The sequence below is a fragment of the Onychostoma macrolepis genome, chromosome 02 (assembly GCF_012432095.1).
Source record: "Onychostoma macrolepis isolate SWU-2019 chromosome 02, ASM1243209v1, whole genome shotgun sequence".
In the NCBI taxonomy this organism is placed as follows: domain Eukaryota; kingdom Metazoa; phylum Chordata; class Actinopteri; order Cypriniformes; family Cyprinidae; genus Onychostoma; species Onychostoma macrolepis.
Window position 1 is genome coordinate 1,317,183 of NC_081156.1, and position 25,866 is coordinate 1,343,048.

General features: G+C 38.5%; 1 protein-coding gene across 4 annotated transcripts in view; it reads right to left on the reverse strand.

The window, feature by feature from the left end:
• Positions 1 to 25,866, reverse strand: part of crfb16 (cytokine receptor family member B16) — a 69,298-nt gene continuing 43,432 nt past the window's right edge. Inside the window, exons 2-8 of one of the 4 annotated variants that reach the window (XM_058764954.1) lie at positions 22,563 to 22,742; positions 21,789 to 21,912; positions 20,816 to 21,003; positions 20,606 to 20,730; positions 2,399 to 2,546; positions 2,103 to 2,254; positions 1 to 1,656 (exon numbers count right to left, since the gene is read on the reverse strand). In XM_058764954.1, the coding sequence (XP_058620937.1) occupies positions 1,504 to 1,656; positions 2,103 to 2,254; positions 2,399 to 2,546; positions 20,606 to 20,730; positions 20,816 to 21,003; positions 21,789 to 21,912; positions 22,563 to 22,620 (948 nt within the window). In that variant the 5' untranslated portion in view covers positions 22,621 to 22,742 and the 3' untranslated portion in view covers positions 1 to 1,503. Of the gene's footprint in view, positions 1,657 to 2,102; positions 2,255 to 2,398; positions 2,547 to 20,605; positions 20,731 to 20,815; positions 21,004 to 21,788; positions 21,913 to 22,562; positions 23,329 to 25,866 lie in introns of those variants that run through there. The other 3 variants (XM_058764946.1, XM_058764964.1, XM_058764974.1) reach the window with 3 other exon arrangements.

The following is a 25,866-nucleotide window of genomic DNA, read 5'->3' on the forward strand; positions in this document are numbered from 1 at the left end:
ACTTAAAATTGGGGATCATAGAAATTTAGACATGTAAATGTAATAATGTGACATAAGCATAACTGTTTTCTGATTCAACAGGTGTATTTGTAATTTGTAGATGGCAAATCAGGTCACACACAGTTGTTCATGTGTTATCAAAAACAGTTTTAGCTTTTGAAATCGTTTGTTGACACTTTTTACACTATGTTCAAAAATGAAGGCATTAATCATTAACTTTAATGTAATCAAAGGAAATTTAAATATTACTTTCATTTTTTGCAAAACAATACGCTGCACAACAGATGTTTATTGTTAAAATTAAAACAGAGAAGACAAAATTGTGGGATTACTCCTTAATTTGTAAAAAATAATTGTATTACTATTATTATTACTATTATTACATTGAGAAGTACATTCTACTTTTTGATGGGTTGTCGTGAAGACCTTCTACTTTCTGTATATGATATGATGATAGATTTGACATTTAATTAGACATGAAATTGTGAAAAGGTGGTGAAATGACTCTCAGAGTATCTCTGAAGATGAAGCTCATGTGTTCATGATGTCCTCATATATTGAGACGGTAGAGAATGGAAAAAATTCAGGCATCATGCCGCATGTGCTTCATGAAACCCTGTCCATGACATTCATTCACTCAGAGATGCGCAGCACAAGCAACCTTCACATTTAAATAGAAGTTCTTTTGTGCTTTAATATTCACAGATACTATTCCATGTAGTGTACAGAGATACTTTTGAATTATTCATCCAAGATTTGCTCAAAAAATGTGTCATTAAATGTTATAAAGTAAATTACATTTTATGACTAGATTCAGTCCACATTTTGCACACTGCGGAAATCACACAGACCTAAAATTATTTTGTAGAACCCTTGGCTGTGTGACCCAACTTTAAGAAACCCTGATTTAATGTATGATAAAATAAATCTGTCATGAAAACAAGTTATAAGCAGACACCATGTAGCCTAAATATTATATTTAAACAACAAATTGAGTAGAAACATAACTTTGTAATTGCATTTAGAAGTTAATGTAAAACTGCCCTATGTGCAATTGACATGTTTGCATACATTTTGTTTCATTTGATTATTATATTTATAACTATGTGAAATTTACATGTTTGCATTTCTTGGAGTGCTTATTATATCTAAAAATAAGTAGAAATTGTATTTAATAGTTTGGGCTCTGTTGTTAATTGTAACCTTTAATATTATAGTAATGCACAAGCAATATTGCTCCTTGTGTGTGTATATATATATATATATATATATATATATATATACACACACACACATATACATATACATATACATATACATACATTTTTAATTATAATTGAATTGATTTAAATACAGAGCAATAGTTCAATAAACCACTACTTAATTTTTAAAAAAAAAGTCTATATGTTTAGTTATCCCCCTGCTGTACAAAAAATGTACCAAATCGAGACTTCAAAACTGGGGTATGTACCACACCGTCATTTTTTAAATTATTTTTTCAGCTCATGTTCTGCATTCCACCTCCTTCAGCCTGTACCCTCCTAACTGCACCGTTGTGCACTGATGCTCTGCTGAGAGGAGCAGCAAAAGAGGGTCTGTGGGCTCCAGTGAAACATCAGTACAAAGGATGGGTGTTCTGGTGGGCCAGTCATCAAGCTGGAAAAATCAAGATCAAGTGGTCATTCTTCCAAATAATGTAAGTCATCACATCTAGAAATGGTGGTTTGGGGTGTTTTCTTTGTCAGATAGATGCAACATGTGTTCATTGGAAAAACATACTGTACTGGTATCTACATTTTTGCAAAACTACAAAAACGTACCAATATATACAATTCACTGCAGTTTCCAGCTGAAATTCACAATAGAGGCAGTAAAACAACTTACTTTTTGCTTGGGTATCACTTCCATGAGACACAAAATGTGTAAGAAGCAATGTAATCATTTTACATCATTACATCATTTTGCTGAAATGTCGCCACAGGCGTGCATTTCCAATGACCTTGGGTTGCAGCTATGCTAAGTAAATTAGTTTCTTACAGAAAAAAAGATGGGCTTATTCAGATGTCTGTACAAGAATTGATCATGAAGTTAAACACAGTTACCAGTACATTGGGAATGGTCTCCCTGTAGCAAAAGGTTTGTTTGATCTGTGGACCAAGATGTGTTGCCAGCCATCCCAGAATAAAAGCCACGGTAACTGCTACCACTACAGCGATGCTCACCATCACCAGCCTCATAAAGTCAGATGTCTGCTCTAGGAAGGAAATCCCATGTTAATGTGAACAAGTTCAGAATTAGATATTACTGTATTTATAATCTTGCCTATTCTCTTCACAGTTGTCTTTCCAATCTAGAGATGGAATGTATCAAACGATCACACCCTGCAGTGATCACTCACTAGGTATGATGACACACTGTGTGTCAATGCTGCAGCTCTTGTTAATGGCTTCTAATAGTGCTTCTGCCTTGAAGCACATCTTCTCTTTCCCTCGATGGGCAGCAATGGAAAAATGATATGGATAAGCTCTGATCACATGAATTAAGGCCTGCAAAGACATCCATCATGTCACAATAGGCCTTAGTTTGGACAGACAACAAATTGTACTTTATACAAATGAAAAGAAGGCTGTGAGTGATAGAGATACACACTCTGTTCAATAGGTTGCACTTTTCATAAGCCATGTTTTCCTATTTTTTTTTTTCTACTCAAAATGTGTCATCCAGTGGCGCAAATAAGGGGTAGCCTATGGAGTATATGCAGTGCATATGGGCGCCATTTTGCCAAAATCATTTTGTGAAAATCTTCTATAGTAATAAAACGTCATAAATAAACAAAAGCTTAGTTATTGAAAACAATTAATGCAACGTTTTTACATAACAGTTTTTAGCATTTTAATGAGTTAAAAAATGTATTTATTAAAAACTTATTAAGACGCGGAACGGCCGTATCTCTTTGCGACCACAACGAACCGGAGACTTTTCAGACGCGCACTTCAGCTTGCCCTCGGCGCGCGAGTCAAACAAGCGCGGAAAAGGTAGGCCAAATGAGCTTCAGTAGAACCAGAGCCATAGAGAGAGAGAGTTGCGACAACTCCGTTGACTCCAATGGACCGTTTTTTTACAGCAATGGCGGATCATGGAGCCGCTCAATAGTTCCCGGAAGTTCGCGCTCATACTATCAGCGCCATAGAGATACAGCAGAAGAGACCGCTGTGATGAACTTTTAAAAGGTAAGACATTTATAGAACAAAATTGTATATTATCAGCACAGCAAATCAAATTACCTTGTGCATTAAAACAGATTATTATTAGATTATTCCTCACTTAATTAGTAGATTTACGGGATGTTATTCATTCTCTTCGGGCAGTTTCATTCGTTGTTGTGTAATTAAGGCTTTTAAACGTGATTTCTGCTGCTGGGAAGTTATTTAATAGATTTAGATTTATTGCAAAGGATGCTGATGGACCTGAGTGAGAATAAAAATAGGCGAGCAGTTTTCATTTCAGAATCATGCTAGGCTAAATTTCCAAAAATGTATTATATAGGCCTACCACTACTATTTTATAGAAGTAATCACAATAAACCTGTACTGTATTTTATACTTAAATGTCTTAGCTACTGTAGAAGCACTGTGTTGAAGGAGCAGATGCCACAAGACTGAAATGTGATGGAGCATCATTAACCATTTCTCCTGTGTTTTTCTCCTTCTCTATCTGGATCAGAACAAGAACCACCTGAAGACTCCTGTAATGAGAAATCACCCTCACAATGAGTCTTCACTGGGTTTGGCAAGTCTTTCCCTGTTCTTTGTGGAAAAGTGTCAGTTCCCATATGATTACATCACATTTTGTTGGTGTAATCTATAGATTGCACCTGCTGACTATATCCAGCCTCTTATGAAGACTTCAGATGACCAGCACCTGTGAAGAGATGACGCCAACCCTTGAGTGGACTTCAGATGAAGCTGTCTCTGACTCCGAATAAACATACAAAACTGCTAAATTTTCCTTTCATTGTAATCAACATGATCAAATCATGTAACCATTGCTTTAATTTATTCATTGTTTCTGAACTCATGACATTACTTAACTGCATGATTTGTATAGCCTAATTTTAGAACATTTCTGCCATATGAGCATTACTTTGACAGTTACACCTGTTAACAGAACTCTTATTTGTAATGTAGAAACATTCATTTTCTGTAAAGCTGCTTTGAAACAATGTTTGTAATAAAAAGTGCTATACAAATAAATGTGAATTGAACAAAACTTGATGCATAATTTTTTTCTCCTCTCCGTGTCAGTAGGGAAACCATACATTCATACTCCTTTCTGTGAGTGACTGGAGCGCTCCCATGCAGCACATAGTGCTCCACAAACTATAGTGGAGACCGTTCAAGGACAACATGCTTTATAGCATGTAAATAAGTGCATAACAAAAGTTAACATACATCAAATATATGATTAAATGGGTAAAAATGTTTTAAGTTATTTTAAATTTGAATATACTACAAATATATATTTATATATTAATAATGGAGGGGTGCACAAGAATCAAAAACATTAAAAGAGATTAATTCCACTTAATCTTAAAATATCTTCACTTATTTGGAATGAGTTTTCAAAGACAACAAATTTAACATTCACCATGAGATTAATAAAAGGACAATGAACATTAAGATGTGATTGCACTTGACTAACAAGTTGTTAGACAACACACACAATTATATTTATACAGAGAGGCTGAAGTTACTTGGTAAAAGACCACGATGTCGTTTATATAGCAAACATGGGCTTTTACTATGGTAACGTCAGCCTAAAATATGTTAACATGGCAGGGAAGGACAGCTGACCACATTAATCCTCAAATATTAGCGAATTTTATATTTTAAAAACAACATTGATACAGCTACATATACTACGTATACATTATTTTATAATGTAAATAAAGTATTTTATTGTCTACTAATTACCAAAAATCGCAGTTCTGTCTCACTATAGTCACTAACTCAATGCATTCCAATTGCCCGCAATGAACTTCCTGGAACTATTGAGGTCTACGTGAACCACGTGACGATCGAGCGTTTTGAACTTCCGTTGTCGCAACTCTGTCTCTCTATGGCTCTGAGTAGAACAACAGGGAACTGCGGTCTGATGGGATATTGTTATATGTCAGTAAAACAAACTTTCCTGTCCTGTTTTACTGTGCTCACGACGCACACACTTCAACTGTATGCGAATATGAGGCGCACGCTCTATCACTTAATCATAAAAAAACCGCACTAGAAACTGCGAGCATCGTCAGTTAAATCACGAAATTACCAAAATGGCGATTAAAGCTGCAAAGCTGTGCATGCATGTATGTGCATTACATTTAAGAACGTCTCTCAAATGCATGCAGCCTACTGAAATATTCTGCAATTCGAAATCACAATAGTGCGCAAGATGATAGGATATGTACATTGTTTTTTTTTTGTTTTTTTTTATTTAATGCACAGGTAGGTCAAATGTGAGCACAGTGCAGTTAAATGTACTAGAATATATGCACTAATTTTTCGTTAACTTGTAAAGTACGAAAATGAAACCATAAAATGCATAAAATAACTAATTTTACATTCTTAAATTATTTTCCTTTGTACAGAGCTCGATTTAGGTATGACAAAAGTGCTGCAATTAATTAATTTTGACAACTAATATAATGTTAGAATAGAATGACTGATACGTTTTTTAGAGTTCATTGATTATGTAAAATTCAGTGAAGGTTGACTGCATGTCTCATCCATGCAATGATGGAGAACAAGATTTTGGGGGTGTTAAGACCCAGAACCAAGCTTACTGAGCAATAAAGCTATAGTGAGCCCTTTTATTAAAATACCTGGAGCCTAGGTAATACAAAAATAATACAAAAAATGTCATTCACTCAGTATTACTTAATGTAATTCACAACTATCTCAGTTACAATTAAGTACAAATTAATTGTATTCAGTTGTGTTTTAGGCACTAAAACAGTCCAGTACTTTATAGTCAAATCCATTTCTATGTTGAAATAATGAAGATTTCTGTGCCACCCCAGACTGGTTGCTGCCCCCTTCCTGGCCACCCCTATGAAAGAGAATTAATTCATTTGAGATTGTAAACAAGGATACAAACTAGCCACTTTTCACTGAAAATTGCCGTTGTAAATTTAAAATAGGCCATCTGTGTAATTCAAGTAGATTCAATGAGATGAAAACTCTTGCTACTTCATACTTCAAAACAAAACAATGCTGAACTTTGACAAAAAAGAGACTTTTAAATCTTATAATAGTGATTTTATAATGTCTAAATATAAATCCATTAGCAAAACCTGTGAAAAGAACTATATTACAGAGTGGAAATGGTAAAGGAGACAATACATGATCCTCTGTATTGGGAATAATAACATTCATTTTAATAGTATTTGTTTTTCTACCAGGTGAAATCTTGGCAGAAATCTTCCACTTAGCATGGCACATTTTCCATGAATTATCTCTTTAAGTAAAAATGAAAGAAAAAAAAAATGCATTTGTTCTTTAAAATAAATTTTACTATATAAAAATGTAGTAAATTCATTATTATCATTATTATATTGGTTATATTGTGTTAGGTCATGTGACCCTTTGTTCACATGTATAAATGGAGGCATATCAGTGTTGCTCATTTGTCTGATGAAGAGCCTGTGTGCTCGAAACGTTACACTATGTGAATTTTTAATAATAAATTTTTCTTTGATACTTTTGGAGCTTAGGTGTTGCCGACTTTGCATTTTCAATATGCTACTATATAAAAATTTGCAAGAATATGAATAATTTTTAGGCAAATAAATAATATTATATTATATAACAAGCGAGCAATATTACATGTGTTTGAAAAAAAAAGAATTAAAAAAATGTTCTACTGTCTGGGGTCTACCATCAGGAGTTAAAGGGGATGTTATGTGACACACTTTTCTTTTCTTTTTTTTTCTTGTTTTTTACTTTTTTCCCTATGGTATTAAACTAGTTAGATACTAATCATGTTAGCAACATGTTAGTAACTTGCTAATCATGTTAGCAAAATGCTAGTAACTTGCTAATCATGCTAGTAACATTCTAATCATGTTGGAATCATGCTAGGAACATGCTAAAACATGCTAGTAACATACTAATAATGCTAGCAACATGCTAGTAACTTGATAACCATGTTAATCAAACTTCAATTTCAACAACTTCAACAACAAATTCAAACTTTAAGCTTTTCAAAGCTATTTCAAACTTTCACACAAAGCTTTCTCAAGCCAACTTCAAAGTTTGTCTGCGAACTTATCTAGTTACTGGTGCTTGCCAAAGGCAAGGCATCACTATTATCTTGCATACTTCTTCCACACAAAATTTTGGCACTATTCCTCCTCCACCGTTTGTCACAGACTCATGAATAAGGCGTCAAATCGTGCGACTTATTGAGGAATGTTGTGCTTTTATCTTTTCTAAGCAATAAAAAAAATGATTTAAAAAATCCCATAGACTTAACATTGCAACCAACTTTTACGGGCCGTAGCACCGAGACAGAATTTTGCAGAAACATGTGGGTCACCACATTTGAAGACGCTGTCAAACTGTGTGAGAACATAACCCAAAGTGGGGTGTAAGTTGTACCCCTGGGGCACAATAGTGCCCCAAAGTTGCCCCATAAACATACTAAGATGAGGTACGGCCCATGAAACAGCATCTGAACACACATTTTTCCTACTATGGTAATTTACATAGGAATTTTTCACTGAACATAACTCTGCATCACAATGTCATAGAGACATGGGGTGGACTCATTTTACTCAGGCAGCCAATTAGACTCTCAGGATAATTATGAAGCTGTCAAGCCACACCCTAGCAACCATTTAGAGGGTCACCTAAAGATCACATGAAGCGACGCGAACTTAGCTGCATTGAAACAAAGTCCCTGAGTGCACATGTGCATATACAGCTCCCAATTGGGGCGAAGTTCATGGGATTTTGTCCATAGAATGATAAGAGCGCACGTTTTAACACGTTATTTTATTATTTAAAACTCAGTATTTTAACTTAAGCGCTGCAAGCCATGCATTCAGCGCCGGACATAACAGATTTTCTGTTACGCAAAAAAAAGGAAGGAATTCCTTTAGCTTATTACCGTTACCGTGGCAGCCAAAAACAGCACAACTTAATCCTGCACATATTTTTATATTTAGTTATATTGCAAAAGTTTCAATTCAGTCTATCTTTTTTACCCCGTTTTAACATGGATTTCTATGGAGACCTGCCGTAGCTGATGTCAGATAGCAGCAGCAGCACATAATATCCGTGTTCTGATTGATCAGATCACCTGTCAATCAAGCTCCCTGTGAACGGTCAATTCAAGCAATAGAACATATTAAAGAGGTAAATTAAGTGATTCTTAGCTGTTCTGTGGTCGCTGAGAGACCTGTTCTCGGCGCACAAACAGACACATACATACAAGATTACTTCAAATACATGATAGTTGTTTATGTCTGAAGTGAACAGAAACTGCTGAGAAATAAATGGGATGTTAATCATTACATTGGATTTGAACATTAAAGTGACCACATTTACCAGCTGCTGTCTTTCTTTGTTAGTCCATCAAAAAAAAAAAAAAAAAAAAAAGAAAAAATCATTCATTTGTCTTGGCTTCTTTTATTTATTTATTTATTACTCTAACAAGAATTGATCTATATTTCATGAAAATTATGCAATGCTATTTTGCATTTGTCAGCTGTATTTTACAGCTGTCTTTAACCAGTATTACCAGGGTTCGTACAAGGTGCTTAAAATGGTTGAAGTACATGACTTTGACTTGGAAATTAATGTTTAATCTTTGCTAATGACAATTTTTGTTGTCATAAAAAGTTTGTTCATTACAATACAAAATAACAAGGATCTATAGAAAATATTATGAAAACAATAACAGTTGTACTTTTTTAAACATTGTATTGTTTATGAATTATAATTGTTAAATTACCATTTAACAAAGGACATAATAATCAATCATTACTGCTTAAAAATGTAAGTTGAAAATTCAACTGTTAAAGCATGAAATAAGATACCGAATAAGTTAATTTGAGTTTAATGTGGGTATATTATCAGTAAAGTAATCATTTAACATTTGTAATCATTCAAAAAATATTGGCCATTTTTATTAATGTGCTTCAGAAATGAAGGCCATAATACTAATGTTGTCCACACGAGGGAGCTACAGAATAACAAATCCTTCAAGATCTCAGTTTAAAGACTGTGAAAATGGTTAAATAAAATTACTAAATTAAAAAAAAATGCATATAAATTCGTTATATTTTCATAAACTTTATAAGAACTTTATAAGCCCAATATAAGTAGTATGCAACAACTGTAATCTCGTCAATACTTATAGAATAGTATGTTTTTTATATTAATTTTAGTAGTATTCACAAGTTGAATGTATGTCCAACTGAAGAAAGGACATTATATTATCTATTTTAACATTGTGTATATAATAATACATGTCCATTGTATAACACATTTACACAAGCCATTGTGCTTGGACCCCGATGATTGCCTCAAGTTAAACTGCATTGTTTCAGTTACCTTATGTGTCGTTGCCCACAACGCTTCAGTGACAGGAGTTTGAAATAACAAACATGGAGAAAAAATATAAAAAGACATGATTTATTTCACATCCAGCTAGCCTACTCCGTCCAAGTTGTTGTCATAGCCTAATAGGCTTTTTATTAGAATACAAAATAGCAAGGGTTCATAGAAAAATACTGAAAACTGAATACTGAAAACTGTTGTACTTTTTTGCAGCGGGGCAGCTTAAGAACGCCGAACACACAAGTAATCTGGCTCTTTTGCCTCAAGGCCGCCCATGTTGGCTTTATCAAGCCAACATTTAAAGTTTGTTCACAAACTTTAGTTTCTAATTCTTCTTCTGAGACAAAACATTCTGACTGTATCTCCTCCTAGATACACTTTGACTCTACAAACTCAGCCCAGACCTTCAGACTGATCGGACTCGAGTTGATATATCTTTTCTAACTGATCAGACTTATGGTTTTCATAAATATGGAGATTAAAAATTATAAAAATCCCATGAACTTACATTGACAGAATGTTCAAATGAGCCAAAACTATTCAAAGTCCAACTGACAAAATTCAAACTTAAACTCCCAGAATCCCCTGAGACTCAATAAAGCTTCCCTTCTATGTACTATTTCTAACCCATTAAAACTCATTCAAACGTATCTAATATTTACATTTTCATTTACATTTAGTCATTTAGCAGACACTTTTATCCAAAGTGACTTACAAATGAGGACAATGAAAATCAACAAAAGAGCAATGATATGCAAGTGCTATGACAAGTCTCAGTTAGCCTAATGCAGTACATATAGCAAGGTTTTTTGTTTTTTTTAAATTATATAATAAATAAAAAGAAAACCGATAGAATAGAAAAAGAATAGAGCAAGCTAGTGTTAGAGGCCTTTTTGCTTTTTGTTAATTGTATAATAAATAAAAAGAAAACAAATAAATACAATACAAAAAGAATAGATAAGCTAGTTTTAGTTTTTTTAGTTTTTTTTAAACAAGCAGTTAATAAATGAATAGAGTGCAAGTCTAATGTTACGGAAGGAGACTCAGACAGAGGATTAGAAGATACACAGATAACTTTATTGACAGCAACGGTAGCAGATGGTGATGGCAGGTGAGTGTCAAGAGCAATGGAACAGTCTGTGGATTGATGGGGAGTATAACCTTGTTTCTTGTTTCGCAGGAGATCTTGGAATGGAGACTCTCTCCTATGAGCAGTGACAAGATCCACAAGGAGAAGGCACCTGAAACTGACGTTGGAGCGAGGAGCAGAGAAACACACTGGAGGAGACACAAAGGGTAAGTACACAAGGCAAGTATTTCTGAATAGTGTTTGAAAGGCGTAAGAGTGAGTCCACTTCGTAGAAACGAGACCGGACACCGAGTGAAGTGAGGTGTGTGCTTATGAAGGAGACCTGATGAGAGTGATGATTCCAAACAGGTGCGTGCAATTAATACTCAGGTGACTGTGTGCGCTGTGATTGGGTGGTGGATGAGCCTGGCCGATCTGTGACAGTAGCCCCTCCTCCACAGCCCGCTCCTGAGGGCCGAGGACCCAGACGTCGTGGTGATCTACCTCTCCCTCAAGGTCTAGGACGATCTGGATGAATGGAGTGAAAGGCTTCCAACAACATGGGATCGAGGATGTCATATCTGGGGACCCATGACCGTTCTTCTGGCCCATAGACTTCCCAGTCCACAAGATATTCCTAGAGACCACCACGGCGCCGGGAGTCCAAAATCTCGTTGACTGTATAGATGGCGCCGTCCTGCTGGATTAACGGGAGAGGGGGTTCCTCTGTCGGGCCAGGCTCTGTGGAGACAGAAACGGGAGGATGATAAGGTTTGAGTAGTGAGACATGGAAGGAAGAGTGAATCTTGTACTGTGAGGGAAGTTGATACGTGACTGAATTAATGCTTGATGATGGTAAAGGGGCCAGCGTATCTGGGACTGAGCTTCTTGCAGGGCAGGTGCATCCTGATGTCCTGGGTGGACAGCCAAACCTTCTGACCAGGTTGGTATGATGGAGTTTCAGCCCTACGAAGGTCTGCTGTCATCTTGGTTCTGGGCACTGCCTGCTGAAGCTGATGAGCTGCGTCCCAGACCCTCTCGCTCTCTCGGAACCAGTAATTGACAGATGGGACATCAGATGGTTCCCCCGACCAGGGAAATAGGGGAGGCTTGTAACAGAGGACGCACTGGAAAGGAGTGAGTCCAGTGGATGGTTGGCGAAGGCAGTTCTGTGCATACTCGGCCCAGCCTAGGAACTGGTTCCAAGAATTCTGGTGGCCATGGCAGAAGGTTCGCAGGAAACGTCCAATTTCCTGAATCTTCCTCTCCGTCTGCCCATTAGACTGATGATGGTATCCTGACGAGAGGCTTATGGTCACACCTAGGAGTGAGAAAAAGGCCTTCCACACTCTGGAGATAAACTGTGGGCCACGGACTGAAACAATGTCTTCTGGAATCCCGTAATATATGAAGATGTTGTTAAACATGATCTCAGCGGTTTCCATAGCTGTGGGCAGACCCTTGAGGGGGAAAAGTCGGCAGGATTTAGAGAATAAATCAATGACTACTAGAACACATGTGTTACCGTCCGAGGAAGGCAGATCTGTGATGAAGTCAACTCCTAGGTGTGACCAGGTGCGGTTGGGAACGGGCAGCGGAAGGAGTTTGCCAGATGGTAGGTGGCGAGGGACTCTTGGCGATAGCACAGTCGGAACAGCCTTGGACGAACCTGCTCACATCCCTAGCCATATTAGGCCACCAGAAGCAATCCTTCAGCAGCGAGAGGGTGTTGTTGGCCCCTGGGTGGCCAGTGCCCAGAGAAGTGTGAACGGAGTGAATCAGGGGAGTGCGTTGTGTTCTGGTGACATATTGCAACCCCTGTGGACAGCCCGGCAGAGTGGCTGTGGAAGCGTTGGCGGAGGTAGCTGGATTGGAGGTCCATTGGATGGGGCTTACAAAGATTTTCTTGGAGATGATGGGTTCAGGTTCCTCACTGACTTCTTCAGGAGCATGAAGGCGAGAGAGAGCATCTGCTTTAACATTCTTGGGACCTGGACGATAGGAGGTGGTAAAATTGAATCTGGTGAAAAAGAGTGCCCATCGAGCCTGGCGAGGATTAAGTCTCTTGGCATCTCGCAGATACTGTAGATTTTTGTGGTCAGTGAGAACAATGAAGGAACGTTGTGCACCCTCCAACCAATGCCTCCACTCCTCTAGGGCTAGCTTAATAGCCAGAAGTTCCCTGTTGCCGATGTCGTAATTTCTTTCCGCCGGGCTGAGTTTGCGAGAGAAGAAGGCACATGGATGGAGTTTGGCTGGAGTCCCCTGCTGCTGAGAAAGCACCGCTCCTACACCTGTGGTGGAGGCATCCACCTCTACAATGAAGGGCTTGTTGGGGTCTGGATGGATGAGGAGCGGTGCACATGTGAAGGCTTTCTTGAGGGCTTCAATGGCTTCAGTGGCTGCTGGTGACCAGGACAGAGATTTGGGCTTGTCTCTTAACAGACTTGTTAGTGGACTGGTTATGGAGCTATAGTTGTGGATGAATCTTCTATAAAAGTTGGAGAATCCCAGGAACCGCTGAAGTTCCTTGATGGTAGTTGGAACAGGCCAATTCCTGATGGTCTCTACCTTCCCCTCGACCACTGTGTTCTATGATGTAGCCAAGGAACAGCACTGAGGACTGATGGAAGGAGCATTTTTCAGCTTTGAGGAACAGGTGGAATTCTCTCAGGCATTGCAGGACCTCCGCAACGTGGTGGTGATTTTCGGCCATGCTCCAGGAGTAGATAAGGATATCATCAATGTAGACGAGAACGAACAGATGGAGATACTCCCGGAGAACCTCGTGCATGAAATCCTGGAATACGGAGGGCATGTTTACTAATCCATAAGACATGACGAGGTACTCATAGTGACCAGTAGGGGTAATGAAGGCAGTCTTCCACTCATCTCCCTCACATATCCGAATGAGGTTGTGGAGGTCTAACTTGGAGAAGACTGTGGCTCTGCGGAGATGTCCCAATACCGCTGGGACGAGGGGAAGTGGATAGCGGAATTTGACTGTCAACTTGTTCAACGTCCAGTAATCGTCCTTCTCGGCCACGAAGAAAAAGCTCAAAGCAGCAGGGGACGTAGAAGGGCGGATATAGTCTTGATGTAAAGCCTCCTCAATGTACTCCATGGCCTTCTGTTCTGGGAGTGATCGTGGATAAATCCGATTACCGATTGGACCTGGTAGGTGGTTTTGGTGGTAGAAGTTGGGAGCTTGAATTGGCAGCAGAGGTTCCCGGAGATGAAGTTCCTGGCTGACCCGGAGTCAAAGGAGGGCGTGTACTGAAAGGGAGATACCGGAGGCAGTAAGCTTCACAATAGAGGTGAGGGGCTGCATATTGATTATTGATGGCTCAATGACACTCACCACGGGTCTTGGTGGACGAATTGGGCATGCAGCGATCACATTCCCACCAGCTCCACAGTACAAACATAAGCCCTGGGTTAGCCGCGTCTGCCGTTCCGATGAAGAGAGTCGAGTACTATCCACCTGCATAGGCTCATGACCTGGTTCTGGAGGGCTGATGGTGTCTGGCCGGCGAAGAAGTGGAGTGGAAGATGACAGTTGATGTTCTTCAATACAAGATTGCATACGGGTGGCACATCGGATGGACAGCTGTATAAATGTTCCAGACCATAGGAGTTGTCATAGGCAGTGAGCTGAAGCCGCACTCTCGGCTCTAATCGCTGCCGGTAGGTGGTGAGGAGCGAGCGCTCATTCCAGCCGCTGGCCGCTAAGAGTGTTCTGAATTTAAGACCATAAACATTAATGGGAAGAGAGCCCTGATGGAGATGGTAGTGTTGTTTGCTGACAGAGGAATCGCCTGCTGGTCTGCCAAATACTTTCTCGAAAATGGGCAACAAAATTATCAAGAGAGAGGGTTATAGTACCAGCTTGTGACCAGATGGTCTCGACCCACTGGAGCGCTCGCCCCATCAGCAGGGAGATCAGGAATGCAATCTTGGCTTTTTCCGTTGGATACAGATGCAGTTGCATTTCTAAAGCAAGCAAGCATTGAAGTAAAAACCCGTTGCACTCCTCCACCGAGCCAGAGAAGGGCGCTGGTTTGGCCATGGGACTGGTAAGGATAGTCGGAGAAGAAGGAGCGGCAGTGTTGATGTCTGGTGGTACAGGTGGTGGCGGTGGTACTGGTGCAGGAGTGAGAATCCGTTTAAGAGCATCCACAATCTCCTGGAACGGATCGGCTGCACTCATGTTGCTGAATCCTTTAACGGTTCAGTCTTCTTTTACGGAAGGAGACTCAGACAGAGGATTAGAAGATACACAGGTAACTTTATTTACAGCAACAGTAGCAGATGGTGATGGCAGGTGAGTGTCAAGGGCAATGGAACGTTGGAGCAAGGAGCAGAGACACACACTGGAGGAGAAACAAAGGGTCAAGTATTTCTGAATAGCATTTGAAAGGCATAAGAGTGAGTCCACTTCGTAGAAACAAGACCAGACACTGAGTGAAGTGAGGTGTGTGCTTATGAAGGAGTCCTGATGAGAATGATGATTCCAAACAGGTGCGTGCAATTAATACTCAGGTGACGGTGTGCGCTGTGATTGGGTGGTGGATGAGCCTGGCCAATCTGTGACATTTAAAAGGGCAAGTTTTTTTTTTAAAGAATAGAATTAGAATAGAGAGAGCAAGAGTTAGAGGGTCAAATAAAGATGGAAGATATGTGTTTTTAGCCAATTCTTGAAGATGGCTAAAGGACTCAACTGCTCAGATTGAGTTGGGCAGGTCATTCCACCAGGAGGGAACACTTAATGTAAAAGTCTGTGAAAGTGATTTTGTGCCTTTTTGGGATGGCACAATAATGCGCCATTCACTTGCAGAATGCAAGCTTCTAGAGGGCATATAAGTATGAAGTAATGAATTTAGGTAAAGGGGTGCAGAGCCAGTGGTGATCTTGTAGGCGAACATTAATGCCTTGAATTTTATGAGAGCAGCCAGTGCAAATTGATAAACAGAGGTGTGATGTGCATTCTTTTCGGTTCATTAAAAGTTTTTCTTGCTACCGTGTTCTGGATTAATTGTAAAGGTTTGATAGAACTGTCTGGAAGACCTGCCAAGAGAACATTTTAATAGTCCAGCCTGGACAGAACAAAAGCTTGAACAAGGAGTTGTAAAGCATGTTCCGAAAGAAAGGGCACGATTTTCTTGATGTTGAATAAAGCAAATATGCAGGACTGGGTAGTTTTAGCAATGTGGAGCAATTTGTAGCCCTTAGCAACCACCCAGGGTACCCTAGTAACCGCCCTAGCAACCACCCCAAGTAGCCTAGAAACTGCATAGCAACACCCTAGCAACCACACAGAGTATGCTAGCAATCACCCCAGATACCCTAGCAACCACATAGCAAAAACCTAGCAACCACCCTGAGTACTCAAGCAACTGCATAGCGACACGCCCATGTACCCTAGCAACTGCATAGCAACATCTTAGCAACCACCCCATAGACCCTAACAACCACTCTGGGTACCCTAGTAACAGCCCTAGCAACCACCCAAGATACCCTTGCAACCTCATAGCAACACCCTAGCAACCACCCCAATTACCCTAGAAAAATAATCCAGAATACCTGAACAATATTTCTAAGCCATATGAACTAATTTTTCTGACAGACTGTATTGCCTTCAAGCTTATTCAAGCTTTAAAGGGGTCATATAATGCTACATGCATTTTTACAAGTTGTTTGAACTGAAATGTGTGTTGGCAGTGTGTATACGTACACAACCACCCTATAATGATAAAAATCCACCCAGTGTTTTTTTTTTTTAATCTACTAAAATCTTTACCCCTTTCTCAAATCGAGCCGATCTTAGATGCCTCTCTGTGTGACAACACACAGGCGAAGGCCACTCCCACTATAGTTTGATTGACAGTAGTCTCGCATAGCCAGACCTTCAGATTGACGGCTGAAGGTCTGGAATAGATGGCAGCTTTCATTGGCCAAGGCCCACCCATGATGCCGTTTGGCCGACATGTCAAACAACCAATCACAGTTCATTTCGTTCAGTGTCACGTTTCGGGGCGTGGAAATATCGCCACAATAACAGTGTATTTTAATTCATGTATTTTAAAGATTCTATGCCGCGAACTTTAAATATTTCACATACTTTTGAAAATCCAGCGTTTATTTGATCCTGATAAGCGTTTGTCGTCACAGTTGTAAGCACGACGGCTTTCTTCTTTCGTGAGGAGGTTTGGCGCCACAGCATTTTTGTTTCCAGGCGGACACACACGTCTCCCGGAAATCCTGTGTAATTCAACCAATCCGACGACGACTTCGATACTCCTGAAGTGTTTCCAGATAAGTGTGCCATATGCATCAGACGTTCAGCCAACGTTCTGTGGGCATGACGTCTGAGGCAGAGACTAGATTGACAGTGGTGTTTTAGCACAGACTGCACTGGTGTCTTACGTCAGACCCGCCCTGAGTGAGCTGTCATCAGTTGTTTCATCGCCGGAGCAGATGTAGACAAGAATGGCTCCTAAGCGATTGAGATGTTTTGTTGTTGGATGTAATAATGAACATAGCAGTAGTCATTTACTCCTGTCATCTGAGCGGCTGAAGAGGATTACATTTGGTTCTGAAGGGAATGTGCCCCCGATCTACCTAAATGCATCTATGTTCGCGCAAATCATTCGTGATCCAGCTTCACCTCTAGAAGAAGTGAGTACAAGGTTTTTTTTAAATGAATCTTTGCAAATCGCCTTTCCTAATAATGTGCTAATTAGCAAGTTTCACAATGAATGCGGCTCGGAAGAGAGGGGCGGGGTCAGCAGAGCTTATTAACATTTAATGGAGAATGACACAATACGGCTTGCTCTGACAAGAGCTGTTTTTGACAGGGTAAAAATGTGTTTTACACACTACCAATGAGAAATTTTAACCAAACTATGTTACAGACTTTTCATTAAGACCCTAAAGAATAATATCAACTTGTGGAAAATGGGCATTATGTGACCCCTTTAAGCTTTAAAACTATTTTAAACTTCAAACTGTTTCAGACTGAAAACCGTCAAACCTTTGAAACTTTTAAAACTTTTTGGTCAAGCTTTCTCAAGCCAACTTAAAGTTTTGTATCTAGTTACAATTAATGGCAAAAGGTATCTTTGGAAATAAAACTGATATTTCCTACTGAGACACTACAGCAAAAGATAGCTTGATAACTAGTGTTGTTTTTGGCAGCCTGTTTTAATTTTAGTTTTAGTCTAGTCTTTGTGTGAAGCTGTCATTTTAGTTTTTATTAGTTTTAGTCACGTTCATACTCTTTTTAGTCTAGTCAAGTTTCAGTCAACTAAAAGTCTGAGCATTTTAGTCTTATTTTAGTCAGAATTATCCATGACTATTTTTGTCTAGTTTTAGTCGACGAAAACTGATGACATTTTAGTCTAGTTTTAGTCAATGAAAATTGTATTTTAGTCTCTTTTTAGCAATGCAATTCTATTTAACCCAGTCAATATAGTATAAGCCCGAGGGGGAAACGTGATTTCTACCGAGAGGAACACTAGAGCTCTGCTTTTCAGCCCTCAAGGGCTGGGCCTCGGGCCAATTTTCACGTCATAGTTCAGACGCAGGCTGGGCCTCGGGCCTGTTTTAGGCTTCTCCTTATTTTTATATTTTAGACATCCATCAATTAGTGATGAAAAAAACTGCGGTGCTGGTGGAAACAACACGAGACCGTGCCGCAACTGTGAAGAGCAGCTCGACGGTGTTTAGAGTCCCGCAGCAGCAGAGAGTGCGCCGTCAGTGCAGCTGAAGAGTTCTGCATTCAAATACACACAATAAAGCCGTAAAGCACCAGCAAAAGTAATTACCATGAATGTGTCCGGGGGAAATAGTAAGGAGATGTTTGAATTATTTACTAATAAACTAGTGTTTTCTGTGTCAGTGTCGCAAAGATGAAGATGATGATCTTGACTCGACATCTCCTCATTAGACGCGCCTTTAGAGAGAAGTGCATCTTCATGGATTATAATGAAAGAGTTTTTGTTTTCGATTTGATTTATTTTGTTAAGTAGTAATTTAAAGCTTTCTATAGATATATTTATCATGTCTGTGAGGCATGTATTCGCTGACTTTCAGTTCATTTTTGTGAAGCGCTCCTGTTCAAGACGAGACGGCATAACATTGTTTTCTTTATTTTATAAAATTATTTTCTATATTTTATAAAACGTTTTGTTGATATTGTGAGTGCACACAAATAAAAGTAGACCCTTTACAGTTACGAATGATACTTTTACTTTTATGAGCAATAATTAATTACAGTGTAGATTGTTTCCATTCAGTGTGATTGCACTGGTGCCTCCATAGCATCCGCTCTCCGCACAAACTACTGATACAGCGCACATTTATCTAGGTTTAACGTTTAAACATTGTTATATGCTTGAACTGGCAATTCATGATGATTTGAGAAGGTTAAATTGATCAAACATGGCTACGATCAGTCTGCTGGTCTGCCGCTGACCGCTTGGTAGTTACTTTAAGAAAGAAAACTTATTTAACGAACAAAAAAAAATGCTCCAAACGTTTTTCTAAATTAACTTAATAAAAAAACTAAACGAAATATAACCACTTTGACATTACATTCAAAACTGAACTAGTTTAATAGCTGAAACAGTATAATCTGATTTGGGAGAAGGAGGAAAAAAGACGGGCTCGAGAGGGACCGGGCTGGTAATTCTGTCAAGCTCTCGGACACAGGAAGTGAGACACATGAAACAGAAATACTGCAAAATAATAATAATAACACGACTAAATGAGACGAAATAACGTTATAACATTTCGTCTCGTTTTGGTCAACGAAAACGAAACAACATTTTTGCCTAGTTTTTATTTTGTAAACCACATTTAGTCTCGTTTTTATTCGTTAACAATATTGCATTATACATTTAATTATAGTCATCGTCACATGACCAGCATTTACGTTGCGTCTCATCTCGTTTTCGTCATGTGATAAAGGTCCGTTGACGACGATATTTAGTCATAATTTTTCAAAGCATAGCGGGAGCTTCTAAAATCACCAAAAAGTGGTGGTCATTTTTGAATGTGAATGGAAGAAATGCTTTAGTATATTTAATATGCTTTTGTGAGGAAACAGCTTTTTGCATAACAAATTTACAGCTTGCCTGCTAATCATTGACATGTTTTACAAGGAAACTTTTTGGAGCGAATAATGTGTATTTACTAAGATTAAAATTATGTTTAATAAGAGAAGTCACGGATAATTTTGTGACAGGTTGAAAACACTAAAGCTCTACAATCCAAAAAGGCTTACTGTTATAAAACCTATAAAGTGAATCACTTTATCATACACTTTCTCTAGTGTTACAGGCATCAAGGCTGTAATGTCCTCCCTTAATAAAATAATCTTTCTTACTGAATCTTACTGTTGTATAAAAGTGCAATCCTCTGAACAGAGATACATCTGTCACTCACAGCCTTGTTTTTTAAAATGTGCTAAAAGAAATATGCCATCTGCTTTACCAAGGTCCACAGGCATTCGTTAGCAGAACCATCAGACATGTTATGCTGGGTACACAACACAAGATAATCGGTAATGTCCCGATTATCTTGGTGGTTCTAAAGATTATCTTATAAGATTTTCCTGTGGTGTGAGGTGTGTTAAGAGTGACTGAATCTGCTCGGAAGAATGTCAGAGGCGCCCTGATCGCGAATCGTAAATATTTTAACATGTTGAATATTTACGATCATAAATCCTGATGTGTGGGGGGAACACCGAGGACACCACACACTATAGGAGCAAAACGGTTAAATCTAGGATTTTTTGTCCTCATGTTTGTGGTCTCTCACATTTTTAAGATCTTATAAGATTTAAAAAATCTTTTAGTGTGTACCCAGCATTAGGTTACATAATGGTTACAAAATGTAATTTTGAAAAGATTCTCACATTCTGTTCGTCCCCCTCCTTCCAGACTTCAAGGTTTACAGTCATATCAGAAAGAGTTGTGCTAAAGTCCACCTGGATTAGATCCCCCTCTACATTCATCGTCATTTTTGGAACCAGTAACACTGCTATACAAGACACAAAAAAAAGGATGTGTCCCAGTTGAGCTATTTCAGACATCTTTCATTTGTTTTAATAAAAATAATGCTCAACTGTCTCTCCTGTTGAAGGTCGCTGGTAGTTGTGTCCATAATTTCTGGCCATCACAGGTTGTTTTTATGCGGATACTGTAATCAGAGTTGGAGGCCAGGTCATGGGTGAGGTCACACCTGTTTTCACTGATCTCTTGGCAGTCATAAGCATCCACCCATGTTCCGTTAAGATTGTACAACTCATACTCCCTACATTCAGAATCAGAGATGAGTAATATTAATTTTATCAGACACGAGTCACAATTAACACAGTAATTTAAAAAAAAAAGTTTGATTACAATATCTGTCTATTTATTCATTGAGTTAGTTAGCTGACAAAATAAGAAAGTGTTTTTGAAATGACTACTTGATGCCATGTCTGCAAACCTGTTTGCTTGAAGTGATGGGTGGAGACTAAACGCTTAAGAATATAATTTTTTTTTTTTTTTTTTTTTAAATCAACAAAGTGCAGGCATCATCTTGCTCAAAACTGTATCTTGCAGACTTTAAAGTAGAACATAAACTGCCAAAAATTTACATTTACATTTAACCATTTAGCACTTACACAAACCGACTTACAAATGAGGACAATAGAAGCAATCAAAACCAACAAATGAGCAATAATATATAAATGCTGTGAGAAGTCTTGGTTAGTCTAATGCAGTACAATTTGGCAAGGTTTTTTTTTTTTTAATAAATAAAAAGAAAACAAGTAGAAAGAATAGAAATAGAATAGAAAATGCTAGTGTTACAGGGTCATTTTTAAAATAAATAAAAGAAAGCAAGTCGAAAGAATAGAGTCCAAGTGTCACATGGTCATTTAATAAGTAAATAAATAAGAAAACAACTAGATAAAATAGAAAGTGCTAGTGTTAGAGGGTCAAGTGTAGAATTTGCAGTTAATGACACTGTTATTGAACTGAATCTAATCCTCATCCAACTGACTTGAGATTTAATAATGACAGATGTCAAAATAGGGAGGTATTTTTGCTTACCCTTGAAACTGCACAGAGTAGTTGACTGTGGAACACGATGCTTTCAAGATGCTCCATTTCAGGATGTGCATCATGTTTACAGAATGCATTGAGGCGTTCAGAGGTGTGGATAGTGCACTTGAATCTTAAATGCATGACCAATATTAACATTTGTCATACATTTGTTAAAAAGCTAAATCTCACATGCACACACACAAATACTGATTAGCATGTTCAAAAGTAGTTTCAGAATGTCAAACCTCAAATTCTTTGCATAAACCTGTTCAATATTTCAGGAACATCATACTAGTGCCAAAATAAATATCCAGGTTAATTTCAATGAAAGCTAAAGAAGCTAATGTTCAGATAAATATTTCAAAATAAGTAACATTTTTAGTAATTTACAAAAATATGACTGCGTAATGATTATGTGAATGCTTTCCCATATAAGCATCAGAAAACTATGCAAATACAATGATAATGGTACTATAACCATATTATTAGGATAGTTTTCGAATGACAAACTCAATTTTACACAAAATGGAACAGCATGATTCTGTTCCATTAAAAAGGTAACAAGACCCCTGACTAATAAATACAATTGGTTTCTCTTTAAAACTTGTGTTTTTACTTATGTCATTTCTTTATACAGTGTTATGTCGTTGTAATCGGTAATACTAATGATGGTCAGAAAAATGATGTTAGGTCAAAAAACTGACTGAAATGCTGTGATAAGAAGTATTGTATCACATACCCTGCTATTGTAATGCACAGTGGCTGAGAGGTTGTACTTACAGTTAATGGTAAAGTACAGAAGTAGAGGAAACAGACTCTTAATCAAACCACTGGTCATAACCTCTTCTTCTCCTGTCTCGGTGAATACCAGCCCTGGTCAAGCCCTGGACCCTTCTTCCTTTGGCAAAACCCAAAAGAGTCCAGGGTTTTCCCACTCTCCTTTTTCAAATAAAACAACTCCTGAAAATCATGTTGATGTGAAAAGGAAGAGTCTCAGTCTCAGTGACTGTAGGTGTCTTCGTGTTGTCTGCTCCTGTAAATGTACCGTTGGACTAAATGAAAAACTTGAGACATGGCAAATGAAAAAGGTGCAAAGAACAGCATAACTCGTTGGGCAAGATACCTCACATCCACTGGAATGAACCTGTAAGACCTGTTTGAAAATTACAGTTGCGTGAGGTCTATGAAACTATATGAAAGTATGTCAACAGGAGGAGGTGCAGTAATTATGTGTGTTGTTAACTATTATCAAGAAAGTAAAATAATTTCAGAAAATAGTTACACATAGATTTTCAGACTTTTGAAAACAATTTACCTCAAAATAATAAAACCTATCTACTCACACCTTGTAGTTATGAGAGAGGGGGGTCAAAGGAATATTTCATGATCATAAATTTAGGGGTGTAGTTAAAATCAGTCTTGGCCAATGGACAGAAACATACACTGTTTCTGTAGTGACATGAAAAATGCAGGACACATTTTTTACATAAAGTTTCATAATTTACAAAGAATATATAAAATAAATATTTTTTTTTAACTTGACTTTTTAAAATAATCAAAGAGCCAACTTACAGCCAACTGAAAGTACCCAATAAATTATGATCAACCCATTCAGAAGTACCAGTATTTACATAGAAACCTATGCATAGTAGCCAGAAATAAATGCTAATTTTAAGAGAAAAACGTCAGACGTACTTAAGAGGCTTTTGCATCTGAACTCTTCATATATATACAGTGGGGCAAAAAAGTATTTAGTCAGTCACCAATTGTGCAAGTTCTCCCACTTAAAAAGATGAGAGAGGCCTGTAATTTTCATCATAGGTATACCTCAACTATGAGAGACAAAATGAGAAAAAAAAAAATCCAGAAAATCACACTGTAGCATTTTTAAAGAATTTATTTGCAAATTATGGTGGAAAATAAGTATTTGGTCAATAACAAAATTTAATCTCAATACTTTGTTATATACCCTTTGTTGGCAATGACAGAGGCCAAACATTTTCTGTAAGTCTTAACAAGGTTTTCACACACTGTTGCAGGTATTTTGGCCCATTCCTCCATGCAGATCTCTAGAGCAGTAATGTTTTGGGGCTGTCGCTGGGCAACACGGACTTTCAATTCCCACCAAAGATTTTCGATGGGGTTGAGATCTGGAGACTGGCTAGGCCACTCCAGGACCTTGAAATGTTTCTTACGAAGCCACTCCTTCGTTGCCCAGGCGGTGTGTTTGGGATCATTGTCATGCTGAAAGACCCAGCCACGTTTCATCTTCAATGCCCTTGCTGATGGAAGGAGGTTTTAACTCAAAATCTCACGATACATGACCCCATTCATTCTTTCGTTTACACGGATCAGTCGTCCTGGTCCCTTTGCAGAAAAACAGCCCCATAGCATGATGTTTCCACCCCCATGCTTCACAGTAGGTATGGTGTTCTTTGGATGCAACTCAGCATTTTTTCTCCTCCAAACACGGCAAGTTGAGTTTTTACCAAAAAGTTCTATTTTGGTTTCATCTGACCATATGACATTCTCCCAATCCTCTTCTGGATCATCCAAATGCTCTCTAGCAAACTTCAGATGGGCCCGGACATGTACTGGCTTAAGCAGGGGTACACGTCTGGCACTGCAGGATTTGAGGCCTTTGTTACTTTGGTCCCAGCTCTCTGCAGGTCATTCACTAGGTCCCCCCGTGTGGTTCTGGGATTTTTGCTCACAGTTCTTGTGATCATTTTGACCCCACGGGTGAGATCTGCGTGGAGCCCCAGATCGAGGGAGATTATCAGTGGTCTTGTATGTCTTCCATTTTCTAATAATTGCTCCCACAGTTGATTTCTTCACACCAAGCTGCTTACCTATTGCAGATTCAGTCTTCCCAGCCTGGTGCAGGTCTACAATTTTGTTTCTGGTGTCCTTTGACAGCTCTTTGGTCTTGGCCATGGTGGAGTTTGGAGTTGGACTGTTTGAGGTTGTGGACAGGTGTCTTTTATACTGATAACAAGTTCAAACAGATGCCATTAATACAGGTAACGAGTGGAGGACAGAGGAGCCTCTTAAAGAAGAAGTTACAGGTCTGTGAGAGCCAGAAATCTTGCTTGTTTGTAGGTAACCAAATACTTATTTAATAAATACTTATTAAATACCGAGGAATTTACCAATTAATTCTTTAAAAATCCTACAATGTGATTTTCTGGATTTTTTTTTTCACATTTTGTCTAGTTGAGGTATACCTATGATGAAAATTACAGGCCTCTCTCATCTTTTTAAGTGAGAGAACTTGCATAATTGGTGGCTGACTAAATACTTTTTGCCCCACTGTGTATATATATATATATATATATATATATATATATATATATATATATATATATATATATATATATATTGTGAAACTCGTGTATTAAAAAAATTCTATGCACACAGACTGAAGTAGTTTAAGTCTTCGGTTCTTTTAATTGTGATGATTTTGGCTCACATTTAACAAAAACCCACCAATTCACTATCTCAACAAATTAGAATACTTCAGAAGTTCTGGAAAGTATGTTCATTTACTGTATATGTACTCAATACTTGGAAGGGGCTCCTTTTGCTTTAATTACTGCCTCAATTCAGCGTGGCATGGAGGTGATCAGTTTGTGGCACTGCTGAGGTGGTATGGAAGCCCAGGTTTCTTTGACAGTGGCCTTCAGCTCATCTGCATTTTTTGGTCTCTTGTTTCTCATTTTCCTCTTGACAATACAATTTCAGGTCTGGTGAGTTTGCTGGCCGGGTCAAGCACACCAACACCATGGTCATTTAACCAACTTTTGGTGCTTTTGGCAGTGTAGGTGCCAAATCCTGCTGGAAAATGAAATCAGCATCTTTAAAAAGCTGGTCAGCAGAAGGAAGCATGAAGTGCTCCAAAATTTCTTGGTAAAGGGGTGCAGTGACTTTGGTTTTCAAAAAACACAATGGACCAACACCAGCAGATGACATTTCACCCCAAATCATCACAGACTGTGGAAACTTAACACTGGACTTCAAGCAACTTGGGCTATGAGCTTCTCCACCCTTCCTCCAGAATCTAGGAACTTGGATTCCAAATGAA